This window comes from Paramormyrops kingsleyae, chromosome 23, assembly GCF_048594095.1.
Source record: "Paramormyrops kingsleyae isolate MSU_618 chromosome 23, PKINGS_0.4, whole genome shotgun sequence".
Taxonomy (NCBI): Eukaryota; Metazoa; Chordata; class Actinopteri; order Osteoglossiformes; family Mormyridae; genus Paramormyrops; species Paramormyrops kingsleyae.
In genome coordinates this window covers 8,711,892-8,735,070 of record NC_132819.1, presented here as the reverse complement: position 1 = coordinate 8,735,070, position 23,179 = coordinate 8,711,892, and the positions used below count along the sequence as shown (strand labels likewise).

Sequence of the window (23,179 nt, the reverse complement as noted above, 5' to 3'; positions counted from 1 at the left end):
GCGTGTGGAAAGGCCCTCGATGGCGTCGTTTTGTATTCAGAATTAAAACCATACCTCCGTCACGTGCCATATAATAACTGCAGTTTTAAGAAGTGATCAAAAAAACTCAGGCGTAGTCGACATACACTACCGACTTTAGCTTAAGGTAATGTCATATGGTCTTTGTGGGAGATATCATCATTGCGCATTACTCACAATAAATAGCATACAAAGTATAACGAAAATATCAGCGACCGGGTCTTCCTACTGTCAGGTGTTTCATTTCCTCGTTCAGTAAAGTGGAGTCCACGAGCATGGACCTTAATCAGATCCGTGCTGTCATACTGGAAATCGACCCCTTGCCGCAAACACACTGATATTCGATGCAAATGACAACACAATATCTTGCCAATTGAAATATCGTCGACACTTTTTCTGTTTACTTTATGCCATTTTTATGCGTAGGTGTTTAAATTGTACGTATATTGCTGCCTTAAGAGTCCTTATAGAGTCCGGGTTACCCACCACTTCGTCTTCCAAATTCAACAGGCAAGCTCCCATACATTTAGTAACACTGTCATCTTGTGGAGATCATGTGGAACTGCACATAAATGCCCATGACTACCAAATCGTTATGGGATTTTTCAATGGCACGGAGTCTTAATGTTTCGATTTTCTCTTTAAATTTTGTAGAATTAATTTGTTACAGGTTATTATTTCCAGTTCAGCACAGTGTAAAGTACCACGATTAATAACTTAACAGCGACAAAACGTGGGCGAGACAAGATGGCTACCGCAAATATAAAAACATTGCTGATCAAGGGCAATTTTAGGATCTGACCATTGGGGGGCCCAGCCTCCCACCCTCCCATGATTAAATTCGCAGAGTTTGCTGAGCGACTGGAGGGGGTCCAAAATGTATATAATATGTATTTAAAAATCCTGGATAAATCACTAAACAGTTCTTTCAGGGGGGCTGAGACAAAGAAGCCCCCTAATTAGGGTGTAGGGATACCTATGTTGCTGAGTATTTGACACCTTTGCCACTCTTTCTGGTTTCTACATCTGCTCTGCCGGATATCAGTAAATTCTGCGATGACAGACTTAAAAAAAAAAACAAAAAAAAAAAACTCATGCTCAGGTAAAATAAATCTTTATTCATACAAAAATATTTTATTTTCACTGTGGCTCATTTAGTTCTGGTGACGGCCAGTAGCCCACATCTCAGTCAGCATGATGCCAGTGCAGGATCTTGCTGTTGGTGTGTTTCTCTTTAAGAGTCGGTCAGTGTGCCAGCACCCTCTGAAGCCGCGCCATGCTCATTATGGATCCTCCTTTGCTCCTTTCCATACAGGAAGCGATGTCCGCTCTGCACAGCGGACAGTGGCTCGCTAGTGCGACAAGGGCCTCCTCTAGCGCCCCCTGGATCTGGGAGTCTGGCAGCGCAGAGCAGGAGCCCAGCAAGCCGAGCACTTCTGCCAGCCAGCCTCCATCCCGGGCAAGGCGTGCCACCGCGGGCTGTGCCCGCACACAGGCCCCAAAGGCCTGCAGTGCCAGCGCCCAGAGCTGGCCTACCTCATGCCACCAGTCCTGCCACGCAGCGCTCACCCGCAGCTGACCTGGGCCCGGGTCTGGCCCACTAAGTGCCCCCAAGAGGAAGCCAAGGGCAGCAGAGAAGAAGCGATGCTGTCCCATGCCTGCAGGACCTGTGAGATTAAAGGGCGAGACAAACATGGAGATCAAGAGTGAGCCAGGGCCCACACTGGCCAGAGCGCGGTGGCGCCATTTCTGTTAACACTGCTACAGACCTTACTGCTCTTTTCATGCAAATAAAAGCCACATTATATTAACGTACATTAACTACTGCTGGGACGGCACAACCCACATATGTAACGTTATTTGCAAAGAAATGTCGACTTTGTCGACTGATGTGCGTACACCGCAGAATCTGTCAGTTATGTTATGAATACGTGCGCGACTCCTCAAACTGGTAATCAGTTACGGAAATACTACCAGTCAAAAGTTTGGACGCACCTAATGCAATGGCCTCATAACAGTAGTATTAATTACATATTAAACCAAAAGCTTATGTTTAAATGCTCCATTTTTTTCTAAGACACACAGAAAGAGCAAAAAAACAAAAAACACTACTTAAGTAGTCAAACTTGCTTGGACCAATAAACACAAACGCTAGATAATCAGGCCAGTTGACATCTCTCCTTTGGCCTGAGGAGGCCGAGTCCTTTGTCCCAACAGCTGTGTCTTTGTGAAACACAGAACAGGCGAGCGGATCATCTCTGAAAGCATCCAGCCGACCGTGAAACATAGGGGGAGATGTGATGGTCTGGGGATGCCGGTGTCAAACTCCCCCACCCACCTGCAGGAGCTTGCGTCAGTCGGCCAATCATGAGGCCCAGGGTGCAGAAATTAGCTGCCATCACTAAGAGCTGAGGCTTGTGCAGCGCGACGGGAAACGCGTCATTCAGGAAGGACTGCAGGGACGCGAAACATGCGTCCTCCCTGCCGAGGAGAGGGAGACGTCAGCTACCAGCGCCAACCGCAAGAGAGAAAAGAGCATATTTGTGCAGCTCCTGTGGCCCAACAAGTAGAGCCTTGTGCTAACAATGCAAAGGTCATGGGTTCATATCCCAGGGAGCACAGTGTAACCTTTCCCTGTAATTTAAGCTCCGTGGATAAAAATGTCAAGGAAAATTCATTTATTTTTTACATGCATTTATTTTTTACAATGCATTAATTAGTATTTATTGTTCTACTCATGTACTCCAATTGTAAGCTGGTACAGAATAAGCGATTATGAGAAATGGATGCACTGAAGGATAAATATTTATAGTACAAAAGGGATGGATGCTTCCTGGGATACAAATGATTTTCCTCTGTTTTAATGCTACATACATACAGAAATGATCTCATGTCCTCCTGGTTGACCTCACAGCTATTTCTTGCAGAGGAAAAGACATCCAAGTTTACCTGACGTAGTCGGGCTCGGTGACGACGAAGTTGAGCAGGGCGGAGCAGGCCGTCTCCATGGAAGGGTCACGTGACCCGGCCTTCCCGCCCGCACCCCGCGAAGCTTCCCAGCCACGGCGCAGGAAGTCGGTCAGGAGGGCGGGCACACCCTGGGAGAGCAGGAGCTGCCGCGGAGCCTCTTCAGCGGACAGGTGGCACAGAGCTGGCAGCAGGTACCTGAGGTGGGGAGGGGGTGATGGCATTCACAGCAAGACCGGCAGACGTCTACGTCAGCTCATAGGCTGCTTCGCTGCTGTACTTCTAAGGACACCCAAGACTCACTCTCCAGACTGACTTCTTATGCCCTCAGAATGCAACGCTTTACCTCAGAGCGCCCTCTGCTGTCCATGCCCTGCCCTGGGGGCCGTCAGCCACGGACATCTCCGACATCCAGCTGGCCAAGCCTTCGGCCTGCCCGCCCGCCTCCCGCTGACTCCTGACGTAGCCAATCAGAACGGGCAGGAGGGCCAGGATGTCGTCTTTCAGACACGACGTCTCTTCGGCCAGCCAGGCGCACAGGCAGCGGAACGTGGCGAAGACGAAGGGATCGCCATGGCGGCCTGCGCCGACCTGCAGGAGGAAAGTGCATTTCTGTTTGGTCATACATGTATAGTCGTTCCAGGTGCTCCTTGGTTATTCTCCATTGAACTAATTGACTAGTTACTGCCTTTTACTCTTGCTTCCCCATACCTGCTGCAGGTAGTAGATGATGGCTGAAAAGGCCTCTGCCAAGACCCCCAGCACCTGCTTGCTCTGCTGCAAGCTTAGCCCAGCAATAGCGGTGCGTGGCTCAGACGGCTCGTCACTCTCCTCCTGACAGCAAGCCTGCTCCATTGCAGCCTCCATGATGCGGTAGCAGGCGCCGAGTATGTTTTGCTGGTCCAAGGAGACCTCCATGCTGGGCAGAACCTCCAGACCCATGCGGACCTCCACGCAGGCTCGGTTCACAAGCAGGCAGCACAACTTGGGAGGGCCCACCGGTGCCCAGCCAAACAAGTCCAGCAGACAGGCACTCAGTACCAGAATATCTCCCAGCTGGGCTGGTGTAACCTTCGACTGAATCATGGGCCTAAGCCCAGCCCATAACTGGGAGCCAACAGATTTAAGTCCCTCACTCTCTGGCGCCCCTTCAGGCAGAGGAAGGAACTGTGTCATCAGGGCACACATTTCCAGCCGCCTCTGGTCCGAGGCCTGGGAGAATTCATCGGCGAGACTGGCGAGCAGCGAGGACAGCTCGGCCCGGTGCTTGCTCCATGCTTTGGGCTTGATGGGGCCGGAGAGCAGGTGGCCCAGCAGAGGCAGGCCTCTCTGCCGACTCTGGACCCGCTTCTGGGCCACGGCAGAGCAGAGGGCTGGCACAGCCCCCCGTGCCAGCAGCTTCTCTGGGCCATGGGTTGACCCACACACGGCTCTCAGAACCTGGTAGCAGTCAATGGCCACCGCCTCATCGAGGTCGCTGGCTGGGCTCCGGGACTCCTCACCTTCTGCCTTAATGGGTTCCTCAGAGACATGGTGCTGCTCTGACTCTCTAGGCTTTGACTGGTCTGCACCTGACTTGATCTCATCTTTCAGCACTTGGTTGGGATTCTTTTTGCTGAGGTCTGAAGTGTTTCCGTGGAAAGTCTGGGATGGGTGGCCTTCAGCAGTTCCCTGTGTGGTTTGGGCTGGGCCCTGATCCCGAGGTACACTGCTGAGCCCATTGGCTATCAGTCCCAGCAACAGTGGGACAGTACTGAGGAGCTGGGGGTGAGTTGCCATATCTGGGTCAGTGCTGAGGGCGGCCAGCAGGGCGGCGCCGAGAGACAGCAGCTCCTCAGGGGGCAATCCTGCCCCAGAATTTGACCTCAAGGCTGTGACCAGTAAGCGGGCGGGTAAGCCCAACCCGACCGCCTCAAACACTCGCCGTAGGGTCGCATGGTCCATCTGGTTTGCTGGACACAAGCGTGTGATCTACAGGAAGAGCAAGACGTTCAAAACGCACAGAAGAATCAAAATCAGAAAGACAGGCAATTATGCAGCAGAGAAAATATGCGGCAGAGAAAACATTATTCCATCCATCCAATGGCAAAAACTCTACAACCTGCTTATTTCTCTCCCACACTTTAAATGGATCTACATTAAATATCAGATAATTGCAGATTTACCATTTAAACATTTATCTGTAAAGATAAGAATATAAGGGACTTTTCACTTGAAATCCAGCGCACACAATTTCTGTTACTAGGTTGAGTAAAACAAAAAGGACACTTCTAATGTAATAGACTGGAAAGGGTTAGGGTTACACCAAAATGGGGATCAGTAAAAAGGGTGGGAAACCAGAGCCCAGAATTTTTGTCACTGACTGCGAATTCCCAGGACACCGATTTACATAATTAAATCTCATTTAGATTCTGGGTTCATCTGTATCAGTCTACGAATTAAAGTAAAGGCCTGCATGCAGGAATGGCAAAGGCTGCGGTTTCCTACCAGGAGCAGAGCAGCCAGTGTGTGGCTGTCATTCCTGGCATGAGTGAGGGTGTGCAGACAGCGCTCCAGCACCTCTCGCTGGCCGGGGGAGAGACCTTGGCCCCCGGGGCCACCAGCGCTCTCCTGCTCACTCTCCTCCGCTTGAGGAGAGCCATCCACACCTAAGCTCTGCGTTCCTTCCATTTTCACTTCTGACCTGCAGAAAATCAACAACAGCCAAGGATTGTAAGGTAAACGAGGACAGTACCAAACTGCAACAGCAGAGGAAGCACATGACCTAAACATACCAAAGTATGCAAGACAAGCAGCTCCGGAGGAACGATTTTGATCATTTAACATATTAAACGCAGAGTTAATTTTGCTTCAGGTTATTAACTTTGAGTAAGGGAGCACGAAGCATCGTCCCTTCTACGGATTATGAATAGCGGCCTGGCCAATGGCAGTGCAAGTTTGCCATTAGTCAGAAGACCACTAAGCAAAGTGTTGTCACTTTATGACGTCAATTACCTATACAATGACCTCGGTTTATGCCTCAAAAGTTTTATTAATTCAGAAATTAATGTAATACCTCACAAATCAAATATTCCAATTGGTCAGTTAGCCGTCGAATGTTGCCTTCGTCGTTAAATTAGCCGGCCGTGGTGTTTAATGTGCATGCTGTATGTTCCTGGGGCTTCTTAAGTCGATCTGTGTTATTTTCATCAATTCGTAAATATCAACAGAGTAAAAGTATAGCCATCACTACGCAAAATTCACGCGGTCAACAATGTCATACCTCCTAGTCGTTCCACAAGCACCTTACTCTCATATGGGCTATACAAGGCCCTCGGGAAGCCAATCAGATTTGGCCACAGACCGCAAATAGCCAATAGCGGAAAGGCTTATTGGGAAGTGAAGCCGCCATCTTACTGTGTTAATGAAAAAAATAAAAAAGGTTCATTTTTATGAGTGACAGAAAAGAAGTCATGGCGAGGGGGTGAGTTCCAGCTCCCGTTTTTTGTTTTTTTTTTTGCTGATTGTGAAATATTACCGTCTCTTTAGGCAAACGTTGTAGGTAGTTGAGTCTTGCGGGGCGGAATCGTCTCCGTGTGTTGTTACAGCTGTGTATTCGTTTCCGAGTTAAAGTGCGAATCGTGTAATATTATGACCCAGATAGTCAGTCTAGCGGAGCGTGACGGGTCCTGCGTCACCGGTCCGCAGTGGACCAGGGGGGTATTCCAGAAAGCTTGGTTAACTTACCATTTGGTAAATCTTAACCTCTGGGTTGATATACCCCAAACCCGCATACCATGAGTATGTCGGTTCCAAAACACCTGAGAAGAGTAAGTTCAATCAACCTCCTATTGGTTACCCAGAGTTAATGCGCGTGCACCGTGCATACATAAAGACGCTTTCAATTGATCGCCGATTTCATGAGTCAAAATGGAAAATCAAAGTGAAAAAAAGAGAGCGGCATACTTCACAGAGGCGGAGTTGGAAGTTTTAATGCACGCATATGAGGAATTCAAGCCAATAATAATGAAAAAAAGCAATACGGCTGCATCGGCTAAAGAAAGAGTTGGCTTGGCAAAAAATAACGGACAGAGTAAATGCGTGTGTATTAAATTGCAAATTTGACATCGCCTCCCCTTTTATTATAATGCAAAATAATTAAACACATAACCCGTCCGCATCCTTTTTACTGTTAAATCACTATGAAAGCATTTACTTTTCCTGCCATTCATTTCTTTAGGTTAAAATAACAATGTGTATCGACTAGGAATAGGCCTATATGGTTTCTTATTTAATAAGGTGTAATCCTTCTGGAGACAGAAGAACTTTGAGCCAAGTCAAAATGAAACACAAAAACATTCTGCAAAAAGGTAATTGATTACACGATCACTTAACTATTTATTAAACACGATTTAGTATATTCTTTCTGTCATGTAGCTAATAGAAAAAAGGCTGAAGCCCGTCTAACTGGCGGGAGCCCACCACCACCTCCCCTCACCCCATCTGAGGGCAACCAGTGGTAACCAGCATTGTACTGTCCTGTAATGATTACCTATAGTTAGTGGAAAAAAGTAATGAGTTTGATGATTTTAACAAGGCAAAAAATTAAGGATACAAAATCAAGTTACCTGCACATTGATACTAATAGATAATAGATTTCCTCCGCTATCTCGCTGTACTTGTATAGTGACAATAAAGACATCTATCTATCTATCTATCTATCTATCTATCTATCTATTAACATAGTCTCCCTCATTTATTGAAGGAGCTTTAATAGGAATGTAGGTGCCATCAATGCACCCAATTATGAATGAATGAATGAATGAATGCCTTTTATTGTCACTATACATGTATTACATGTATTCCAAATTACATTTGGAAACCCTGAAATAGAAAGTCATATAGGGAAGCATCAAGTGTGTGTGTGTGTGCAGGATGAATACATGTAGGCTATAGATATAAATAGTATGACTATATATTAAATATGCATCATAGATTTTACTACAAAGGACAAACCTACCACTCTGTGGAATTCCTCTTTAATAACACGCAGAGCTTTATGGACAGGGAACTGTACAAACGTGTGTAAGAAGCGTTAAGTACCAGACATACTGTACGAACGGCTCTACACACAGTTGCCTTTCCTATATGCTCTGCGTCGCCCATATTGTACAAAAAATGCCCTGACGCAAAAAACCGAAGTGCTATGCACAGAATGTTTTCTGTGCTAAGCGCAGACCCGCGGTTTGGGTTTGTAACATTTGCAATATGCGGTTTCAAGAGATGTTAAGTAAATGAACGATTCTTTTGAAAACTGATAACGCTTTTTCAAATAATCATTAGGAAATGACAAGACATCAATACGCGGTCTTATAACGCTCTCCCGGCGAAAAAAACCTTGTATAATTTATGCCTCCACGTTCACAGGATCGTCATCAAAAGGGCACGCCATGCTCAGTAACCTTCTGCAACAAACTTACCCTGGAACATAACCTGCTCAGTAGCAGGTTATCTTCAGGGAGTAAGCTGCTATGGTTACGTACATACCCAGAAAGTTAACCTCCGTTTTTGGAACCGAAAGTTGAGGTTATCCACTAACTTACCCTTAAACTTACCCGGGTATGTCACATAACCTGCTTTCTGGAATACCCCCCAGAACGAGCTGCAAGGTCCTGGGCCGGTGAGTTGTGATCCGTGGAGATAAATAATGGTAATAAATAGAGCTAATGACAGGTAGATAGAGGAGCTGTCGCGGAGGGTCACGGGGCACGTCACAGCTAGGCACCAGTCAGGCACCAGTCAGGCAGTGCTGGGCGTTTGTTGCAGAACCAGCAGCTGTTACATGCTGGTGTGTTAAAATGGGATGATCTGATATTATACAAAAATGTTCTCTCTGGGTCACGGTCGTGCATGTGGTTGTGGATTAAACAGCACATTTTTAGATGTGACGCGCTGGTATGATTTTACCTTCGGTGGCTCGGTGTAAGCATTATATCTTATTAGAAACTTAATATGAAGACGATGTTGTGTAGATTGCACTTATAATTTACGGTTTTATTCATTCACAACGTCTCGTTTTTTAAGTGGAAACAATTGTACTGTAAAGTGAGATGCTGTCATCACAAATGATTTGACCAGTGCACACAAACACCATTAGTCACCGCTTTAGATTGCAATGTTTTGAATCACCTGAAGCAGGTAATTCGAGGTATTCGGTGTGGATCTATATATATATATATATATATACATTTATGATGCATATCTAAAATATTACGTGTGTGCGCGCGCGTGCAATTTAGGAAAACAACTCTGCGCTGTAGTAATTTTGCATACTTAATGTTTACTTATATTTTTCTCTGCATTTTTCTTAACTGTAGCGTTACTGTAATACAGGATTTGAAGAGTGAGGAAAAGAGAAGTGAGCACTAACATGACCAGAAACTGTGCATTTATGTAACTCGGGGGAGAACAGTGCCGACTTCTTTCCACGGCGGCCAGGGATTGCTGACAAGTGGTTTTGATTACTCCGAAAAAAAGGGGGAGGGGAGCGCTAGAAGAACACAGGAGCTTTGCCAGCCCGGATCTAAATGGGCAGAGCCGGAGATCCAGGTGTCTGTTTCCTTCTCACGGGAATTGAGCTGGGAGCCGGCCAGCGTATGGGGTCGGCGGGCGTAAGTTTGCCATTCTGTCTCAGCCCATGATAATCACATGGTCGATGCCAGCTGACTTTTGCACTGATAACACGCCGCACCACGGGCACCCTGCGAGCTGCGCACTTCTATATCTAGTTTTGCGGGGGAAGCAGCTTCTGCTCCCAGCCGTGTCGCACCGCCCTTTGTCCATTCGGGAGCTTCCTTGGATTTAACGTATCTGAAACCAGACCGACTGGAAACGCGACGCCCGTTTCCCCCACGCGAACCTTGCCCTAACTCTCAAAGCTCTGCTGCTGCGCCACTTCGGCTTGCCGACTCGTTTTTCTTCCTCCCCCTTGCTGACCGAAGTGGAAGCCGTGCCGATCGGAGGCAGGGGGCATCGCTGCGGCCGTGTCCCGGAATGCGCACCTGAAGAATGTCCGACCTGCTGCACAGGTGCGTCGCCGGCGGACTCCGATGTGCCGGCCCATGAAGCACGAGGCAAGAAGTCAGATTACTCTGTTCCATCGAACTATTAAGGGCATTTTACGCCTTATTAATTTAATTATATACCAGTGGTATTCTTAAAACATTAAAAAAAATCTTTATTAATTATAATGATTATACAGAGTATTTGTAAAGTTTTAATTTCCATAATTCAATATACTAAGGAAGGTGCAGCCTGATGATAGTAAATTACTTAATGTTTGTTTTGGGGGGCATATCACCGACGTCTTGTTCAGAAGTTTTGTTACAGACACTGGTGTTCTGGGAGATGTTGCTGAATTGCATCTCGCACCACCCGGCTTTCCAGTAACGTTCAAGTTATACTTCTGGTTCAGGCGACAAAAACGTCCTTTCATTTCTAGAAAATGATGTCAGAGAATCTGAATTCAAATGCACCGTCTGTCTAGCTGCGCCGATGAGATAAGCTGCTTATCAGTCGCAGGTTATGCTGCAAGGCACCAGGATGTGCTCCCGATCACCTTTAATGTGCAGCTGGTCAAACTAAACTTTATATTCTTGGCAAAGGACGAAACTGCTTACTAGATGGATAAATAATTCATAATTTCCCTCTGAAGGGAAATTTGATTTAGTTTTATTCTTTTAAAGTTAAATGAAACCTCAAATAATTATGTCAGAGAGGTGTGGCCTTAAACTGTAAGGGGGGGGGGGTAATTGGTATTTTGTTGCATGGCAATGTTTTCTATCCCAGTCCTGTGGGACCCCCAGACACATTTTCACTCCCTTCCAGCTCCCAACACACCTGCATCAGGTATTCAGGGTTGATTTTGACTGGCTGGGGGCTGGGAAGAAGGAAAATGTGGGCTGTCTGGGGATCCCCAAGGACTGGGCTGGGAAAGGCTGCTCTAGAGAGTAGCTTCAATTAATAAGCTGCATATATAAATAAATGTGCTTGACATTTCAAGTGATCAGCATTAAACCGCCGTGCTGCTTAAAAGCACTTTGTGTATGTCTGCTTCTACCTCTAGTGATGTCAATGGTGGTGCTCTCTGTTATGAATGGTGGTGTTTTTAATTATTCGCACAATGAACACGGGTGCGAACCTGCTCGCTGAATCCCTTCAATGGGAGTGTTCTACAAAGGTGACATTCCACCTAGGTGACATTCCACCGTTCCCGATTTTTTTATTATTATTTTTTCTTGTTCTGTCGTAGCAGGCCTGAAATGCTCGATTGCGAAATCTGGTCCGTAAATTGTAATGTAAATTGATGGTAAGTGTAACAGAAAACTCTTGGATGAAAACGGTTGTAGAGTCTGAAATTTGACAACGTGAAAATTTGATTCCGGAAGACGTGGCGTGGGTTTGGGTTGGGGGAGCTCGGTGTCGCAGGTGGGGATTACGGCGGTCCGTGGCCGTACCGTCCAGCTGGGGGGAGCCCCCGGTGTGGGGGCCTGGGGCTTCTACAGAAGCTGAGCCGCAGACGACGGCTGCAGATGGCGCTCGTTATGGCCGGCCTGCCGTCAAGCCGGCGGCTATGGCTGAACGTCTACCGGAGAACAATGGGCTTGACTGAAGGGGCCCCTCCAGGAGCTCAGCTTACTTTTGAAGATGGGGGATCAGTATAGGAAGGATATTAGCCCCCCCCCCCCCATCACAAATGATCATGAGTGGGTGGACTGCAGAAAAACAAAAGCCGGAGGTGGCCGGAGGTGGCTATTCTACTGCCTGTGTTAAATTTGCGAACACCTCGGCGGGGGCCTGCGTCGTGGTGTTTGTGCTGAGTGTGCTGGCGTGGCACGGAGGCCGCGTTTGTGCTGAGCGTGTGTGTGTGTGTGTGTGTGTGTGTGCGCGCTTATGCACCGTGCTCCAGGCAGCGTTGCTCATGCTGTGATGCCTTGTCGTTTCCTTTCTCCGCTGGTTGCCACAATAGCTCAGCCTTTTCAGACTTTCTGAGGGCTTGTCAAATTATTGTGATGACAAAAACAGATAATATGAAGTACATGTATCACTGTGTACTATTCTTTCAGTGTTGTATGCGTTTGAGTAAGCCGGTGTGCTGGTGATCTCTGCCTTTTGTCCGGATTAATTTCTGACTGTTGCCAAACGTCGCTCCCAGGTCATTGATCTCTGAGGAACATGATCAGTGCACAGCAGAATCTGATTGGTCAGAGCCCGTGTCACTCAACGCTGACCCACGGGCTCACCCTCCTGTCGCTGTGGTGTGCGCTTTGCCTGCTCCCGCCCACAGGTAAGTCACGCTCAAGTACTCCATCTCTTTCTGTGATTGGTTCTGTGCTCCAAAGTGCCCTTCCATTTTTATTTCTAATAAAGCTTTCTTTTATTTGTAACCGAGTTTCTTTGTATTATGGTGTGACTATCTATGGCAATCAATTTTTTCTGTCCTATTATTGGGGACATGGTTTTTATTTGAATGCTAGAAGTACAGTGCAAGAGATACTATCATTCATGATGAATGTACAGGCCTTTAAATGGCTGTTCCCCAATTAGTGGCACCTGTTATAGTGCGTGCCCAGTTGGACTTGTGTAAAACAGGAACTGTTGTTGTGAAGGCAGGGTAGCGACACAAAATAGCAGTGATGCATCCCTTGTTTTCCACTGCAGATATGACGTTTTACTGATGTTTGTCAAATTCTGCTTTTCTGCTTCTATTTTTGTAATTCTTTTTGGTTCTCGCCCTCAGAAGTGAGCGCTGGTCTATGCCGGGTGTCCGGCGGAGTTCTGGGGATTCACTGGAGCAGCGTGATTGGGCTCGGATGGCGCCCCTTAGCGGTGGGGAGGGGCAGTGCACGCTGTTGGGAGTCGTGCTGCCTGGACCCTGCCTGTGGCGCCGTGTGGACAATGCATGGGCACTGTGTGCAGCTGAGCTGCGCTAACCCTGGGGGGTGCACCGTCACTGCGTTTGCGCGGTCAGACATGCCATCGCAGGGGCTCCTCCAGCAGGTAGACAAAGGCGGCTCAGGGAGGAAGAGGTGGCCGCGGGCGCCCCTGGGCCAGCCCCCACCCGGCCTGGTGAGTCTCCCTGTTGTTTGCATGTCCTTGTAACACAGAAGCAGGATTCTGATGCCAGTACCAGGTACTGATGGATTTTCCTCTCTCGATATACTGCTTCCCAAGGAGACGGCCAGAACTGCTACCTCAGTGGCCGCAACCAATGGTGTGGCTCTGCCTCAACTAGCCAATAAGACACAGAGTCTGTTGACAAATGCAAGCACCGATGCAATGGCTCTACATCTCGAGGACCATAACGCCAATGTATCGGCAGGGACCGTCGCCAGCGGCCTGGCTAATGGCAATGCCAGTTTGCCATCCGTAGCCCCAACAATCTCCATCCCTACCCCGCCAACTACAGCCGGTGAGTCTTTGACGGTGGTGTTTTGGCTACAGTTTCCTGGTATAACCATGTTCAAATTCACGGATAGTTTTAGTGGAAACAATACTTAGAGCTGAGCGGGAGGCTTCCCAACCAAATCACCAGTAGGGGGCAGACTTCCACTTGACCTTTGACCATGTCGTTTCCTTTCCTGCCACAGTCCGGGAGCTGGTGGTGTCGGCAGGCAAAAGTGTGGAGGTCACGCTGCCACTCAGCGAGGTGGAGCTCAATGCTTTCGTCCTGCCGGCGTCCCCTGATGGTACCGTTTTGCCTCTGCGGACACATACCCCATCCTTGCCCGTGTTTTCACTAACACATGGACAATTGACATTGTTTTTTCAGCTTAAAGGAGTTGCTCTTGCGTTATTGTTTGCTATTATCCAACGTCTTCCAGGCACAGACTACACATTTGACTGGCGCTTGATCACTCACCCCCAGGATTACAGCGGTGAGATGGAGGGCAAGCACAGCAAGACTCTCAAGCTGAGCAAGGTAGCAAGGGAGGGGCTTGGGAGGAGCCTATGGTGATGACAGCTGTTGGAGGTTTTGGGTGATGAGTGACCTCACTTCCTGTTTCAAATCTCTCTTTCCCCATCAGCTGACTGTGGGGTTTTATGAGTTTGAGGTCCTGGTGGACGGAGTGGGGGCACATGGAGAGGGTTATGTCAACGTCACTGTCAAACCAGGTGAGATTGGGCAATAGTTGAGCTGCATGCATACTCTGCCTGCGACCTTCAGCCTGCTTGAGCTAGTATGCTATCTGGTGTCCAACCGGAGGAGGGCAGTCTTTGACCAGACATCTTATCCCATACCACCAACCCCCTCGCCCCCCCAGAGCCGCGGGTAAACAAGCCACCTGTTGCCATGGTTTCCCCGAGGTTCCAGGAGATCTCCTTGCCAACCAGCTCCACGGTGATAGACGGCAGTCGTGAGTATCCTCAGCAAGCCGATCACCTCGTTTGCACTGCCAGATCGTCCCCTGCGCTCTTTCTCAAGCAAGTTTGTACGAATGCAGTAACGTGTGACTATAAATGTAATCTACAGTGACATTTGCGTTCATTAATCAAGCGGGTTCTTCTGCCTTATGTGATTTGTAGGCTGAGCGCACAATGCGGTAAATATATTAAGGACAGAGTAGCACCGGCTGTGAAGATGTAAACATACAGAGTGGTGTGCAGCATCGAGAGCCACCTGACCTTGCAGCAGGATGAATATACTGTATGAAAAGCCAAACATAGCACTGCCTTAAAGAGTAACGGCATTAGTAACCTGTAAAGTCAATTATAGAAAGACCTTAGGAAGGGTTTGTAGTATCTTCACAAAGGTGTACATGCTGGGTTATGCGAAGAATGTGTTAATTCTTCTGCATGGATATAGCAATAGGCAGTTCCAATCGAGGGTTTGACAGGAGCTCAGATCAGCGCTCTGCCCCCCCCCCAACCCCCCCCCCCCCGGCAGGCAGCACAGACGACGATAAGATTGTGGCCTGGCACTGGGAGGAGGTGAAGGGGCCCCTGCGGGACGAGAAGGTTTCTGCCGACACCCCCATCCTCACCCTCACCAGCCTGGTGCCCGGAAACTACACCTTCAGGTGACTCTGCTACCAGCATCCGCCGCCACCGGCAACCTGCTGAGGGGGGTGGGGGGGGGACTCAGGTTAACCGTCCAGCTCAGTTTCTGTATGGCGATCAGTGTCCGACGCTTCCACTGTATGTTTCTGTGTGTGTGCGTCTGTGTGTGTGTATACATATGACTAGGATAAGATATAAGGTGGAGGAATATATAGAGAAATATGTATAGTCCTTCTCACTGTCTAATTGTTAAGGTTTAACCTTAATCTGCTGATAACAGCATTATTTTTATGAGCATGTACTTACAAATGCAGAGGCATTGCAATGCAGCGCTATATATTAAGCGTTGCTATAATTAAATATTGATATGAATGTATTAAAGGACCTTATGGAGGAATGCCAGAGAGTCCCATCAACTTGATGGCACATGATGATGATGATTTATTAAGTATTCGGCAGACGCTGGAGTTACTGTACCTCAGCTGATGCAGTCTGCACACACCCCACCCCCCCAGGCTTACAGTGACAGATTCTGACGGTGCCCAGAGCTCCACACAAGCGACGCTGTTGGTCAACAAGGCCATGGACTATCCCCCAGTGGCCAACGCGGGCCCCAACCAAGTGATCACGCTGCCGCACAACTCCATCACTCTCTACGGCAACCAGAGTACCGACGACCACGACCCTCTGGCATACCAGTGGTCCCTCAGCCCTGAGAGCAAGGGAAAGGTGGTGGAGATGCAGGTGGGCGTCTGTGCGGGTCGCTGTCACTGCCACTCTTAGAGCTGTTGGTGTTTGTGCTGGTGACTGACTGAGCCCCCCCCCCGGACTGCAGGGAGTGCTGACCCCCATGCTGCAGCTGTCTGCCATGCAGGAAGGAGACTACACCTTCCAGCTCACTGTCACCGACTCGGCGGGACAGCAGGACACGGTCCAGGTCACCGTCATCGTGCAGCCCGGTAGGCCGCCATCCAGCCCTGTGTCGCTCTGCTTAGGAACCTGAACTATTTTGATTCAACAAGTGTAACTTTTCAGTGTTGATCTTGATAGTGTTTAAATTTGTAAAATTTTTTATATATATATATATATATATATATATATATATATATATATATATATATATATATATATATGTGTGTGTGTGTGTGTGTGTGTGTGTGTGTGTGTGTGTGTGTGTATATATATATAAAAAAAAAAAAAAAATTCCCCGATAGATTTTATGATAAAGTTGACATTTGATTTTGTTTTATTGCATATTCTATTGAAACTGTTCAAAATGTACAAACTGCGTCAATTCTGGCCATGAAGTTTTTATCTGATATATATATATTTTTTTATCAGTGGATTCCGTCCAAGTACAACATCTACCTTCTGTTTTTTAAATTCAAATTCCCAACCTGATGTTCGCAGACACATAGACAGTCCACATTTCTACTCCTTCCCAGCTAGGAAGGAACACAAACATGGACTGTCTGTGGGACGTTAAGGACTGGGGAACACTGGTCTAAATAGAATCTCATGATCCAAGGTCCAGTCCAGAATTAGAGGACTCTGGATGTCCTGATCATGTGATCGTGACTGGTCACGGTCCCCAACACTTGCCCCCCTTCCTCTGCAGAAAATAACAAGCCCCCCACGGCCAACGCTGGCCCCGAGAAGGAGCTCACGCTGCCCATGGACCACACCACACTGGACGGCAGCAAGAGCAGAGACGACCAGAAGATTGTCACCTATCACTGGAGCCAGAGCAAGTGCGTGTCCCCAATGCCGGGGCTGGTGTCCGCGCTCGCCACTGGCCCGTTACGCGGATGCCTGACAGAGTGGGATGGTGAATGGGTCTGTCTCTGTGTGCTCCCCAGGGGCCCCGAGGGAGTCAAGATCGAGAATGCAGACAGTGCGGTTGCTATGGTGACAGGTCTGAATGGTGGAGAGTATGTGTTCAGCCTGACTGTGATGGACGAGCGCAATCTGCAGAGCACAGACACCGTCAGAGTCCTCGTCAAAGAGGGTAAAGGCAGTGGGGACCGTACCTCTGTCTGTCTGTGTCTGTCTGTCTTTGTCTGTCTGTGTCTGTCTGTCTGTGTCTGTCTGTCTGTGTCTGTCTGTCTGTGTCTGTCTGTCTGTCTGTCTGTCTGTCTGTCTGTCTGTCTCTGTCTGTCTCTGTCTGTCTGTCTGTCTGTGTCTGTCTGTCTGTCTCTGTCTGTCTGTGTCTGTCTGTCTGTCTGTGAGAGAGAGAGAAAGAAAGAAGGAGAGACCCCTGTCCCTCTCTTCCAGAGCTGGATCAGCCTCCTGTGGCCCGTGTTCTATCCAGCCCGCCCATCTTCCTGCCTGTTCGGACTGCAGCACTCGATGGGTCGCACTCCTCGGACGATAAGGGGACCATCAGTTACCTCTGGACCCGGGAGGAGAACAGCCCTGCAGCAGGGGTGAGGGTCATGGCCAGCGGGGGGCGTAGAGGTTAAGGGTGAGAACTGGAGTTCACAGGGGTCCTGCTGTACTTACCAGCAGTGTCTTGAACATCAGTGCTCTTGTGAAGCACTGAGCTGTATGAGTGTTGCGGTCAAAAGAGCCAAAGTAATTGTAACATAACACACCCCCTGGGGTCACTGCGCGGGGGTAGAGTAAGCGTGAACTGTAGCTGCGATGCCCCCCAGAGGAATGTCTTTGTCCTTGCTGCGTGCTACTTATTGCTCTCTCAGGGAAACACACCTCTGTCAGGCTGGCAGTTATTTCCGTCCCAGGAAAGCATGTATCTCCCAGCAGCCCTGCTGCACGTAATGATTCTCCCAGCAGGAAACGTGGCCTCCAGCAGCTGCGCCACATTCATTACACTCCCCAGGGAAACATGTTCTTTCCCATTTCAGGGTTACTCTTATTAAGCATCTGTTAACCTCCGCTGGCCCCGTTACAGGACGTGCTGAATAACTCCGACCACCAGGCCGTGCTGCTGCTGGATAACCTGGTGGAGGGGAAGTACAGCTTCATGCTGACGGTGACGGACAGCAAAGGCCAGAGCAGCATGGACCGAGGCACGGTGGAGGTGCGACCAGGTCGGTGACGGCAGGCCCAAGATGGGGGGGGGGGGGGGGAATGCCAGACAGCTGCAGGGTCACGTCAAATGAGCGCAGGAGAGCTGCTGAGGATGTTAATTTTAGCACAGAGGCGCAGACCTCAGCTTGATTATCATGATAAGCACGACTGAAGCGTTAGACCACAGGCAAAACAAACCCTTCTGGGGATTTATTTCCATCCACCCCTGTTCTGCAGCTTCTTATCTATTCAGGGCTGAAGTGAGATATAAACGAGATATTTATGGGGACAGTTTTCTTTGTAGACTTGAATAAATGTGGTATACATGTACAACGTTTATGTGGAATATGAAACTATAAGATGATTTGTTTACGCATCTAGGCACAAATGTGTGAAGAAATATAGGTCATGAATTTTCAGACCAGCAGCAATACACTTAAGTCTTGTGCTGCAAAATGTTTTAATGTACGTTTCCATATGCATACTTTTGTACACACTTGCACGCCATTGGTTAGACACCCTGTCACACTGTCACTCTGTCCAATCAGATGTGTGGGAGCGGGACCTGGTGGAGCTAATTCTGGAAGTGGGCGTCCCCCATGTGTCTCACCGACAGCGGGACATGCTTCTGCGGCAGGTGGGGGTTCTGCTCCGTGTGCTTGACAGTGACATCATCGTCCGTGAGATCAGTGCCTTCAATGAGCACAGGTCAGAGGTCACTCTCATCTCGTCCCGCTGAAAAGCACTGGTGCCTATTCTCCGTTCGGTGGTCAGACTGCTTGTTTCTCCTTTTCCCTCAGCACCCGTATCGTGTTTTTGGTCTCTGGTGGACCGGGGCACCCCCCTCTGTCTGGGCAAAGTGTCGCTTTAACACTGCGCAACAAATTGCGCAAACAGAAGAATGATTTCCTGATCTTCAAGGCCCGACGGGTGGACACTGTCAGTGAGTACAGCTGCGTGCACCTCCTCTAAGCATCCTGCAGGGGGCAGCACTGACCGTGCCCCCTCCCTCCCCCCCTCCCCAGTCTGCCAGCTGAACTGCTCCGGTCATGGGGAGTGTGACTCATTCACCCGCCGCTGTGTCTGCCAGCCCTTCTGGATGGAGAACTTTGTCCGGGTGCAGTTGGGAGACGCAGAGAGTAACTGTGGTGAGTATGCCCCCAAGCCGGCTGCTTTTACATTATACTCCCACCGGCCGGTTAAGCCAAGTCTTGGTTAGAACTCAGGTGTGGCCAGTCTGTGGCCAATCCATGTAACAAAAATGGGCAGCTACTGAGAAGCACACTGAAACACTGCAGAACTGGACCTTAGGCTCCAGAACATAGAGGACTGAATTCAGGACTGACAGGGACTGGGAGACGCTCGTTGGGAGACCTGACCGGTGCGACCTGTACAACCTCTGTACTGGAGACGCCTCATCTTCCCATTTTCTCTTTCAGAATGGAGCGTCCTTTATGTAACCATAGCGTCCTTCATGATAGTGGTTGGCATGGGAACACTCATCTGGGGAGTTGTGTGTTGTTGCCGCAGGTGAGGCGTGAGGATTTGTAGCGTATTCTGGGTGTTGCAGGGCGGTTTTAAATTGGATCTGTTGATCAGTATATGATGTCTAAGACATTCGCTTTGAATGTAAATATCAGATAACATTATCTGCTATGGTAGCATTCAAATATCTCAGCATATGCTGGACTATATATAAAATGTGTAATATTTCTTGCTTAATATTTCCTCTGTGTCTGATCAGACGCAAGAGCCGCCTGCGTAGAAAGAGCCGGTATAAGATGCTGGAAGCTGATGAGCAGGACAGCCTGGAGCTGCATCTGCCTCGAGCTGGTAACCAGCAAACCTGTTAACTGGCCCGCTGAGATTCTTACACAGACATTTGTGTGATTCTGTTACGTTTACTGGTGGCTGGTTGAGTGACTCAGCCTGGTGACGTTGTCTCAGTTCACACATATTATGTAAGTTTACAGACAACGTTCGCCTGTACTGGGGGGAGGGGGGGCGGCCTCGGTAAATTCACACCCCCTGACTGCTGCCCATCTATATCTGTCTCTCAAGGCCGGTTGAAGCCGCTGGCCCCTCCTGTCTCATCCTCACTCATGCACTCTGACTCGGACCTGGACAGCGATGACGGGCAAGCCGGCACCCCCTGGTCCGAGCGGGAGAGGGGCCACCTGCTGAAGCACCAAAACGGGGCCCTGAGGAATGGCCAAGGGCCTCTGAGGGCCAAGAAGCAAAGGGAAGAGCTGTTATAGCGATCGTGCTGGGGGGGGGGGGGGGACATAAACGCTGACCCTGTGTCCTCTGGCAGGAAATGACACGTGAACTGTCACGCTCTGCTGTGCGTGGTCCCATGCACATGCTCCCCCTCATTTTACACTGAGCCAAGGTGGAACTAGTGACTCCTACACACCCGGCCAGGAATGGAGGTGGGGGAGGCATAATGCCAGATAGACACCAGAGGGCGACATTGTGCCTGCAGTCCCTGGCCCTGTCCATAGCACCACACACCCCGAAACACCTGAGAAACTCCTCCCTTCCCCTGGTGAAGAGACTTCCCCCTCATGTCCTGTATCATCATCAGCTGTTCCATTCATGCAGTGCCCCCCCCCCCAATCACAATAACACATAGGATGGGCTCATTGTGAATCCCAGAGCCAGCAAACCCAGCCTGTGTATGAATGTGTGCGTATGAAGTGTCCCCAACCCTGCATGCGTCTCAGCAAGGATGTGCAATATACTCGATGACACTAAACCGCCCAGCGGAACACGGCCGTGAGCGGCAGGAGCTGCTCTTCTCTGTAGACTTAGCTTGTAGCTCACACTGGATGAAGACACTGGACACATCACTACAGACACTGACACTGGTTGTCCTTTGGGACACGCCTGGAGCGGCCGCCCCTCGAACCTGGAGACCGAAGCCTGGCCCTTCCAGCGACGTCCTTTTTAAAACTCCGTTCAGGGGCCCCTCTGTTCCGATGTTGCTCTGTCCACCTGACTGCCGCAGTCGGGCTGACTGCTGCTCCATCCACTCCACCTGCTGGTACAACGCAGTGCAGTCAGTTCTACAATGTTCCCCGTGTCGTGACAGTAGCTAACTAGCAAGTAAGGATACAGACATGCTGTTGTACCTCTGAGTGAGGTACTTTGCCTGCATCAGCCCACTGTACAAAGGGGTCGATTCCTAAATTGCCTTGGATGCAGTTTGCTGGGTGCACTGACAGACAGCACTGTTTGGTTTCCACTCTGTTTACTGTGATTATTTAGGTGCTCCCTGCCTGTGCAGACTGCCCATGTCTGAGTTGGGCGCCCATTCAAAACAAATCTGATACCTTTCCCATACTGAGTGTGGGAGGGGCTATGTGTTGAAATACAGCCCCAGGGCATTGTGGGAAATGGGACTCCACTGCCTTGGCAGCCAGGAGGTGCCTGTTTGCATTTTTACAGTCCACTTTTAATGTTCTGACTAATTGTTTTAGCTGAAGGATTTCCTCCATTCTGTGACTGGGTCTGTAAATTAAAGAGGGAAATATTTAAACTTAGTTTATTCTGCATCTGTAGTTAACTTGTGTTTTTGTTAGATGCTCCCAGTGCAGGATGGGAGGTAGAATAGGGAAATGGTGATTTCCAGTGCACCTGAGCTGCACTGCGTCACTGGCGTCATGTTACACACTGGACAGCGTGAGGGTGTGAAGGAAGCCCTTTGTCTCAGGTTAAATAAACTTTGTTGACGAACCTTTGTAAGCAGGAGATGCCATCTCTGAGGTCATCTCAGTTGCTCCCAGAAACCGTATCCAAGTGATTAACTGGAGGAATCATGTATGTGTGGTGTTGGATAACCTGAAGAAATGACCACTGACAAAATAATAAACATTAGTTATTTCAACAAGAGCAGCAAAGATCATTTTCTTCTCCCCCCCCCCCCCCCCCGGGAGTAAAGGCTGTGGGCAAGAAGCCTGTACTGACTGCTTTCACCTCAGCTACTGTACAGTGATGTGATGCCACTGGATCTATCTTCCATGGAGTTATGTGGGGGGTAAAACTGGTCCTTCTCAGAGGGGCTGCTAGTGCATCACAGAGCACACACACACGTACACACACACACACACACTAAGGGGAAACTTCGATATGCCAGTCAGACTGCAGGAGGAAATGGTGAGACAGGCAGACCATTCACTGACATGGAATGTGAACCCCCCCCCCCCAACCCTAGAGGTGTGAGGCAGCAACTCTGCTCATGAGGCAAAGGTCAATCCTGGCACAGGAAAGTCCATTCATGCCATAATCTAGAGTCATACTAGGAAATGTCACATTCTCACTATCACTGTCATGGGTCACAAAAATGCTGTGCATCTGGTTCAGGTTCTAGCAGTAATATTTTAAATAGTTCCTGTGCAAAAAAAAAATTGTGTTGCTAATTATCTGTGGTCTGATTACACTGCATGCACTAAAACTTCTTTTATTGATCCCTGCGGGGAAATTCTCTTTTCACCTCCCCCGTCTTGCTCTCCATGAGAGGAAACGTGGCTGTGAAGGGCAGCCACCCGTGGGGGCACCCCAGGGTGCTGGGGAGGGAGGGCTTTGCTCAAAGACCCGCAAACGTGGCAAGGTTGGGTTTGAACTGCTGACCTTCTGATCACAAGCACAGAGTCTTAGTTCACTGATTATTACATCGCAGACGGAAGTGCAACTAGAGTTATGAAGCCCATGACATGCAAAGGCTGCCGGCACACATGCCTGCATGGAGTCTGTATGTACTGCTAGGGTTTCCTCTTCCCGTCTGAAAACGTAGAGCTAGATGAATTAGCATCTCTAAAGTTGCCCATACTGTGTCTGTGTCCTGCAACGGGCGGACATATTATATTTCCTGCGATGGACTCCATGTTCACCAGCAGTAAGCTATTTGAAGATGGATAGATGGTGTGAATGAACAATAAGAAATCAGTGCTTGTCTTCTGGCAGAGATGCCAGATGCTATTCTCGCTTCACTGGCTTCCTGTCCAGTTTCGAATCCAGTTTAAAATTCTTTATTTGTATTTAAGTGCCTTAGTGGCTGTGCCCCTCCTTATTTAGCAGAACTGCTTCACCCATACGCTCCATCTCGATCACTTAGATCAGCAGA

At 48.9% G+C, this 23,179-nt stretch overlaps 2 protein-coding genes across 15 annotated transcripts; one reads left to right on the top strand and one right to left on the bottom strand.

Moving 5' to 3' along the window:
• Positions 1-1,116: 1,116 nt before the first annotated feature.
• ncdn (neurochondrin) lies at positions 1,117-6,674 on the bottom strand. Of its 4 annotated transcripts, XM_023831997.2 has the most exons (8): positions 6,503-6,674; positions 6,248-6,380; positions 5,473-5,668; positions 3,697-4,956; positions 3,332-3,576; positions 2,968-3,183; positions 2,357-2,499; positions 1,117-1,685 (listed from the first exon to the last, which is right to left on the bottom strand). In XM_023831997.2, exons 3-8 carry the CDS (start codon positions 5,653-5,655, stop codon positions 1,264-1,266), a joined length of 2,469 nt encoding a protein of 822 aa, XP_023687765.1. In that variant the 5' UTR covers positions 5,656-5,668; positions 6,248-6,380; positions 6,503-6,674; the 3' UTR covers positions 1,117-1,263. The 4 variants fall into 4 exon arrangements, with proteins under 4 accessions (XP_023687765.1, XP_072562176.1, XP_023687764.1 ...); XM_072706075.1 differs by lacking the exon at positions 6,248-6,380; XM_023831996.2 differs by lacking the exons at positions 6,248-6,380; positions 6,503-6,674 and adding an exon at positions 6,041-6,240.
• kiaa0319l (KIAA0319-like ortholog) lies at positions 6,391-21,946 on the top strand. 11 transcript variants are annotated; one of them, XM_072706063.1, is made up of 22 exons: positions 6,391-6,448; positions 9,342-10,097; positions 12,179-12,310; positions 12,764-13,092; positions 13,189-13,435; positions 13,614-13,712; positions 13,848-13,945; positions 14,052-14,139; positions 14,289-14,381; positions 14,912-15,044; positions 15,540-15,768; positions 15,860-15,983; positions 16,643-16,775; positions 16,884-17,032; positions 17,299-17,450; positions 17,936-18,074; positions 18,603-18,762; positions 18,855-18,997; positions 19,080-19,202; positions 19,494-19,584; positions 19,799-19,887; positions 20,116-21,946. In XM_072706063.1, exons 3-22 carry the CDS (start codon positions 12,199-12,201, stop codon positions 20,310-20,312), a joined length of 2,928 nt encoding a protein of 975 aa, XP_072562164.1. In that variant the 5' UTR covers positions 6,391-6,448; positions 9,342-10,097; positions 12,179-12,198; the 3' UTR covers positions 20,313-21,946. The 11 variants fall into 11 exon arrangements, with proteins under 11 accessions (XP_072562164.1, XP_072562169.1, XP_072562166.1 ...); XM_072706068.1 differs by having other exon boundaries at positions 6,392-6,448; positions 9,966-10,052; XM_072706065.1 differs by having other exon boundaries at positions 6,392-6,448; positions 9,966-10,097.
• Positions 21,947-23,179: the final 1,233 nt, after the last annotated feature.

Bases quoted from the DNA above. Each gene is read 5' to 3' on its own strand.
- kiaa0319l (XM_072706063.1), top strand. From the start codon at position 12,199: ATGATCAGTGCACAGCAGAATCTGATTGGTCAGAGCCCGTGTCACTCA. The intron at 13,713-13,847 runs GTACCGTTTTGC...AACGTCTTCCAG, and splicing joins CCTGCCGGCGTCCCCTGATG to GCACAGACTACACATTTGAC. The intron at 19,888-20,115 runs GTAACCAGCAAA...CTGTCTCTCAAG, and splicing joins GCTGCATCTGCCTCGAGCTG to GCCGGTTGAAGCCGCTGGCC.
- ncdn (XM_023831997.2), bottom strand. From the start codon at position 5,655: ATGGAAGGAACGCAGAGCTTAGGTGTGGATGGCTCTCCTCAAGCGGAG. The intron at 4,957-5,472 runs GTAGGAAACCGC...CTCTTCCTGTAG, and splicing joins CACTGGCTGCTCTGCTCCTG to ATCACACGCTTGTGTCCAGC. The intron at 3,577-3,696 runs GTATGGGGAAGC...TTCCTCCTGCAG, and splicing joins TCATCTACTACCTGCAGCAG to GTCGGCGCAGGCCGCCATGG.